This window comes from Oratosquilla oratoria, chromosome 18, assembly GCF_046742065.1.
Source record: "Oratosquilla oratoria isolate Oo_2021 chromosome 18, ASM4674206v1, whole genome shotgun sequence".
Lineage (NCBI taxonomy): Eukaryota > Metazoa > Arthropoda > Malacostraca > Stomatopoda > Squillidae > Oratosquilla > Oratosquilla oratoria.
The window spans coordinates 8,013,956-8,021,455 of NC_134794.1; the positions used below are offsets into that span (position 1 = coordinate 8,013,956).

Consider the following 7,500-nt stretch of genomic DNA (forward strand, 5'->3'; position numbering starts at 1 on the left):
CAAGGTGGTTGTTGGTGGTTGTCTAGACCCTGCAGGGCTTCTGGAAGAACCTTGAGGCTACAAATTAACCTCTTTTAGGCTAAAGGTCTCCCTAGGTGGATCAAATCCACCAGGAGGAGCGTTCCAGAGCCTTTTGGTGGCCCGTTTTGGAAAGGTATTTGCATTTCTTTATTTTCAACCTGGCATACAATAGCTTTTCTTTCATCAATGAAGATTATTTTTCTACTTTGCTGGTCTGCTATTTTTATCTATTTATCTTATTAATTTTTTAAACTAGCCCCTAAAGACTTTTTTCTTCATAAATTATTTATCAATTTATTTTATTTATTTGTTTATTTTAATCTAGAATGAACGCACTCACTTTGGGGGACACAGAAGTCTTAAGGTAAAGACTCACCTGGGCCTTCCGGTGGAAATAAAGCAGGAACGCAATGGAAAGAGGTATTTGCAGAGAATTATGGAAAGGGGGAGGGGAAGGGAGGGGGGAAGGGGGAGGGTGGAGGGGGAAGGGAGGGTGGAGGGGAAAGGGAGGGTGGAGGGGAAAGGGAGGGTGGAGGGGGAAGGGAGGGTGGAGGGGACAGGGAGGGGGGAGGGGGGAAGGAAGGGGGAGGGGGAAGGAAGGGGGAGGGGGAAGGGAGGGGGGAGGAGGGATGGGAGGGTGGAGGAGGGATGGGAGGGTGGAGGGGGGGAAGGGAGGGTGGAGGGGGGGAAGGAAGGGGGAGGGGGATGGGAGGGTGGGAGGGGGGAAGGGAGGGAGAAGGGGGAAGGGAGGGAGTAGGGGGAAGGGAGGGAGAAGGGAGGGTGGAGGGGGAAGTGAGGGGGAGGGGAAGGGAGGGTGGAGGGGGAAGGGAGGGTGGAGGAGGGGGAAGGAAGGGGGAGGGGGAAGGGAGGGTGGAGGGGGAAGGGAGGGTGGAGGGGGAAGGGAAGTTGGAGGGGGAAGGGAAGGGGAGGGGGAAGGGAAGGGGAGGGGGAAGGGAAGGGGAGGGGGAGGGGGAAGGGAGGGTGGAGGGGGATGTAAAGGGGAAGGTGGAAGGGAGGGTGGAAGGAGGGGGGAAGGGAGGGGGAAGGGAGGGGAAAGGGAGGGGGAAGGGAGGGGGAAGGGAGGGGGGAGGGGGAAGGGAGGGTGGAGAGGGAAGGGAGGGAGGAGAGGGAAGGGAGGGAGAAGGGAGGGGGAAAGGAGGGTGGAGGGGAAGGGAGGGTGGAGGGGGAAGGGAAGGTGGAGGGGGAAGGGAAGGTGGAGGGGGAAGGGAAGGGGAGGGGGAAGGGGAGGGGGAAGGGAAGGGGAAGGGGAGGGGGAAGGGAAGGGGAGGGGGAGGGGGAAGGGGAGAGGGAAGGGAGGGGAGGGTGAGAGGAGGGGGAGGGGGAAGGGAGGGGTAGGGGGAAGGGAGGGAGGGGGAAGGAAAGGGGAGGGGGAGGGGGAGGGAGGGGGAGGGAGGGGGAAGGGAGGGGGAAGGGAGGGGGAGGGGAAGGGAGGGGGAGGGGCAAGGGAGGGGAGGGGAAGGGAGGAGAGGAGGAGGGGGAAGGGAGGGGGAGGGGGAAGGAATGGGAGGGGAAGGGCGGAGGGGAGGGGGAAGGGAAGGGAAGGGAAGGGAGGGGAGGGGGAAGGGAGGGGAGGGGGAAGGGAGGGGAGGGGGAAGGGAGGGGTAGGGGGAAGGGAGGGGAGGGGGAAGGGAAGGATAGGGGGAAGGGAGGGGAGGGGGAGGGGGAAGGGAGGAGGGGGAATGGAAAAGGGGGAGGGGGAGGAGGAAGGGAGGAGGGAGGGGGAGGGGGAAGGGAGGAGGGGGAATGGAGAAGAGTGAGGGGGAGGGGGAAGGGAGGCGGGGGAATGGAGAAGGGGTCAGGGAGGGGGAAGGGAGAGGGGGAAGGGAGGAGGGGGAATGGAGAAGGGGTAAGGGAGGGGGAAGGGAGAGGGGGAAGGGAGGAGGAATGGAGAAGGGGGAAGGGAGGGGGAGGAGGAAGGGAGGAGGGAGGAGGAGGGGGAAGGGAGGGGGAGGGGGAAGGGAGGGGGAGGGGGAAGGGAGGGGGAGGGGGAAGGGAGGGGGAGGTGGAAGGGAGGGGTAGGGGGAAGAGAGGATGAGGGGGAGGAGGAAGAGAGGGGTAGGGGGAAGGGAGGATGAGGGGGAGGGGGAAGGGAGGATGAGGGGGAGGGGGAAGGGAGGATGAGGGGGAGGGGGAAGGGAGGGGAGGGGAGGGGGAGGGGAAGGAAGGGGGAGGGGAAGGGAGGGGGAGGGGAAGGGAGGGGAAGGGAGGGGGAGGGAGGGGAAGGGGGAGGGGAGGGGAAGGGGGAGGGGAGGGGGAGGGGGAGGTGGAGGGGAAAGGGAGGGATAGTGGGAAGGGAGGGTGAAGGAAGGGGTAGTGAAGGAAGGGGTAGGGAGGAAGAGAGTGGGTAGGGGGAAGGGAGAGGTAGGGGGAAGGGAGGGGGGAAGGAAGGGAGGAGGAAGGGGAAGGAAGGGGGAAGGAAGGGGTAGGGGGGAGGGAGGGGTAGGGGGAAGGGAGGAGGAAGGAAGTTGGAAGGAAGGGGTAGGGGGAAGGGAGGGGTAGGGGGAAGGGAGGGGTAGGGGGAAGGAAGGGAGGGTGAAGGAAGGGGTAGGGGAAGAGAGGGGGTAAGGGAAAAGAGGGGGTAGGGGGGAGGGAGGGGGAGGGGGGAAAGGAGGGGAGGGTGAAATGGAGGGGGATGGGAGAAGGGAGAGGGTAGGAGGAAGGAAGGGGGAGGGGAAGGGGAGGGGGAAGGGAGGATGGAGGAGAAAGGGAGGGGTAGGTGAAAGGGAGGGGGAGGGGAAGGGAGGGGGATGGGAGGGGGAAAAGAGGGAATGGTGGGAGGATGAGGAAGTAAAGAGGGGGAAGGGTGGATGGAGGGAGGGGGAATGGTGGGTGAGGTAGGGGAAAGGCTGGGGGAGGGAGGGGAAAGGGATGGGGAAGATAGGGGAAGGGGTGAAGTGAGGGGGAAGGTAGAGGAGGGGGAAAGGTAGTGGAGGGGGGAAGGGAGGGGGAAGGTAGGGGGAGGGGGGAAGGGATGGGGAAAGGTAGGGGAGGGGGAAGGGAGGGGGAAGGTAGGGGAGGGGGAAGGGAGGGGGAAGGTAGGGGGAGGGGGAAGGTAGGGGGAGGGGGGAAGGGAGGGAGAAGGTAGGGGGAGGGGGGAGGGAGAAGGTAGGGGGAGGGGGAAGGGAGGGGGGAAGGGAGGGGGAAGGTAGGGGAATGGGTGAAGGGAGAGGGGTGGGATGGGGTAGGGAGGGGAAAGGGAAGGGGAAGGGGAGGGGGAAGGGGAGGGGGAACGGAAGGGGGAGGGGGAAGGGAGGGGGAGGGGGAGGAGGAAGGGGGAAGGGAGGGGGAGGGGAGGAGAAAGGGGGAAGGGAGGGGCAAGGGGAAGGGGGAGGGGGAAGGGGGAGGGGAAGGGGGTAGGGGGAAGGGAGAGGGGTAGGGGGAAGGGAGAGGGGCAGGGGGAAGGGGGAGGGGAAGGTGAGGGAGTGGTAAGGGAGGGGGGAAGGAGGAAATGCACGAGGGAAAGGAGGGGGAAGGAAGGGGGAGAGGAGGGGGAAGGAAGGGGGAAGGGGAAGGAAGGGGGAAGTGAGGGAGAGGGGGGAAGGGAGGGGGAGGGGTGAGGGTTGGTGGGGGGTGAGGGTATTTGACGGTTCAGTGCCTAAGTATTGCAAAATCTAAAAGTTTTAACAACATCCGTCCCTCAGACTCCCACTTTCATTGCCAGAAAGATAAAAATGTCTGTAGGGAAGAGAATTTCAGAGCCTCCCGCTGCAAGGAAGTATAATTCTAAAGAAGAAGAAAAAATATATATATATATATATATATATATATATATATATGTATATATATAGAGATATATATATATAGATATATATACATATATATATATATGTATATATTATATATATATATATATACATGTATATATATATATGTATATATACATATATATATATATATAAATAATGAGTACATGTATATAATAGTAATAATGATAGTAATATAATATATAATCAATTGATAAATAAATAAAATAATTCTTCCCACCATCCTCCTCCCTTCCCCCCCTCGTGCCCCTCTCACACCTATCCCCGTCCCCCTCGAGTACTCACTCTTGTCCTTGAAGGCTGTGATGAGGAGTTTGAACCCGTCGGTGGTGGGACCCCACTGGTCCGTGATGTACTTGAGCGTGACGTGATTCGTTCGCGTGTAGATGGTTCCCACGTTCTGGAGTGTGTTGTGACACGAGAGGTCCGCCTGGAAAGAAAGGGTGCAACAGGTGAGCAGACCACGTGACGCTAAAGGGAGAGTGACGTCGGTTAGGAGCGTGATGTGATGGAGGCAGCGTGACGCGAAAGAGAGCGTGACGCTGAAGGAAGCGTGACGTTAGGAGCGTGACGCTGAAGGGAGCGTGACGTTAGGAGCGTGACGCTGAAGGGAGGACGCTGAAGGAAGCGTGACGTTAGGAGCGTGACGCTGAAGGGAGCGTGACGTTAGGAGCGTGACGCTGAAGGGAGCGTGACGTCGGTTAGGAGCGTGATGTGATGGAGGCAGCGTGACGCGAAAGAGAGCGTGACGCTGAAGGAAGCGTGACGTTAGGAGCGTGACGCTGAAGGAAGCGTGACGTTAGGAGCGTGACGCTGAAGGGAGCGTGACGTTAGAGGAAGCGTGATGCTGAAGATAGCGTGACGCGAAAGAGAGCGTGACGTTAGAAGGAGCGTGACTTAAGAAGGAGCGTGACGCTGAAAGAGCGTAACGCATGGACAGCGTGACGCAGGAAGAGCGTAACAGAGAGGCCGTAACAAGAAGAATGCGTTACGATGGAATAGCGTGACGCTGGGAGATCGTCACGGAAAGCACGTGACGCAAAGAGAGCACGTGACACAATGAGAACGTGACAAGGAGTGTCTCGACGTCACGGGGATGAGGGAAGAAACAAGTCACACAGTAATTCCCAAAAATCTTAAGTACATAATTATCATTATCAACAGTCATTATCATTGCCATTCAAGGTCGACACATGAAAAGGTCAGTTCACTTCGCAAATAATATTGTATGACGTCATGAAGAGCAGTGACATTCTACTGTTCACACGTATATACTCATGCATGTGTATGCATATATATATATATATATATATATATATATATATATATATATATATATATATATATATATATACTGTATATATATACACACATATACATACATACATATATATACACGCACACATTATATATATATATATATATATATATATATATATATATATATATATATATATTATATATATATATATATATATTATATATATTATATATATATATATATTACATATATATACAAATATATATATACATACATACATACATACATGCACACATACATACATACACAAATGCACATGCACACATATACATGCACACAAGTACATGCATACATATACACGCATACATATACATTGAACACGCATACATATACACGCATACATATACATAGATACATAATACATATACATACATTACATGTACATAATACATATACATGCATTACATATACATAATACGTATACATACATTACATATACATAATACATATACATACATTACATATACATAATACATATACATACATTACATATACATAATACATATACATACATTACATATACATAATACATATACATACATTACATATACATAATACATATACATACATTACATATACATACATTACATATACATAATACATATACATACATTACATATACATAATACATATACATACATTACATATACATAATACATATACATACATTACATATACATAATACATATACATACATTACATATACATAATACATATACATACATTACATATACATAATACATATACATACATTACATATACATAATACATATACATATATTACATATACATACATTACATAATTATACATAATACATACACATACATTACATATACATACATTCCACATACATAATACATATACATTACATACATACATAATACATATATATTACATCCATACATATGCATATATATATATATATATATATATATATATATATATATATATATATATATACATACATGCATACATATGCATACATAATACATATATATACATAATACATATACTGTACATATTGATATTACATATACATACGCAAAGCTTTTGCGAGCTCACCACGCTAAAGGAACTGTGTAGCAAACTCCACATAGCTACAGGCCGTGCTCCACTTCGGCGTGCTCTCCGGGCACCACAGTGCGAGACAAAGTCAGCCGCAAGAGTCTGTCATACGCGCTCACGCCCCCACGCTACCCGTCCATGAGCTACAAGCCTCATATAGGAGATCCTCCGACACTGGCCCGGGGAGCGACCTCGTGACATATTCCATGGCTGCACACCTGGGGGATGCTGGTGAACAAGCACTTTTCCAGGTAGTGAATAGCAGTTGGACCTGTGGAAGACTTCCAGCCAACTGGAAGCAGGCCGACATCGTGCCTATCTCCAAGTCCAGGGAGCCTGGAAAATTCCGACCCGTCTCCCTGACGAGCTGCCTGGGGGAAGATCATGGAGAAGAAGGTTCTCCGAAGACTTCGGTGGAAACTAGGACCACCACCGGAGAACCTCTATGGATTCACCAAAAGGGTGGGCACGTCTCGACGCTCTTGAGCCACGTGGAGCAAGGTCACGCCATGGTCGTCTTCTTTGACCTCGAGAAGGCATTCAAGCTTGCCAGTCCCGCTGCGATATTGGAGAGTCTTAGCGCCAAAGGGGTCCAGGGGAAATTGTTGCAGTGGTTAGCGGACTACCTCTCCAATAAAACTACAATAGTCTGTCTACAGCAGGGGTTTCTTAACCTTTTTTCTCCAATTCCCCACTTTTTAGTGAGCCAACTCTCCATTTCCCACCACAGCATCGGTGATAACAAGAAGACACCAGAAACAAACAAAAAGAAACAAAAACACATCGATTAAAAAAAAAAAAAGACTGGTTCTTCTGTCCGACCTGTAAATTCCCCACTTGGCAACTCCGCCATTCCCCACCAGTGGGGAATTCCCCACAGGTTAAGAATCACTGGTCTACAGGGAGTGGAGTCCTGCTATCACCCCCTGGAAAATGGCACACCCCAGGGTAGGAGTGATGGCGGAATTGATAGCCAACCCTCTACCTACACGGTGTCACCTCCTATCCTACGCAGGCGATGTCGCGCTGGTGGTAGGAGGCAGAGGGAACAAGGCCAGGAGGACGCAAATATGCCTTGACAGAATTTCCGCAAAATGCGTAGAGCTTGGCCTCAAGATCTCGCCACCAAAGACCAAAGCCATGTGTTTTGGCACCAGCGTGGCGCCGAGGACCAGGCTCCTGTTGCAGGAACACGAGGTAGAGTGGGTCAGTACGCACATTTACCTTGGCGTCTGGCTCGACTCCAGGCTGTCTTTCCAGACAGAAGTCGCCTACATCCGGGGAAGGGCTGGATCAACATCTTGAGG

The 7,500-nt window shown here is 52.1% G+C and overlaps 1 protein-coding gene across 2 annotated transcripts in view; it reads right to left on the reverse strand.

Moving 5' to 3' along the window:
* loaf (low-density lipoprotein receptor domain containing lost and found) overlaps nt 1-7,500 on the reverse strand; it is a 645,276-nt gene that overhangs the window by 49,869 nt on the left and 587,907 nt on the right. For both annotated transcript variants that reach the window (XM_076201479.1, XM_076201478.1), the window contains one exon: nt 4,092-4,236. In XM_076201479.1, coding sequence (XP_076057594.1) covers nt 4,092-4,236 — 145 coding nt within the window. The remainder of the gene's footprint in view (nt 1-4,091; nt 4,237-7,500) is intronic.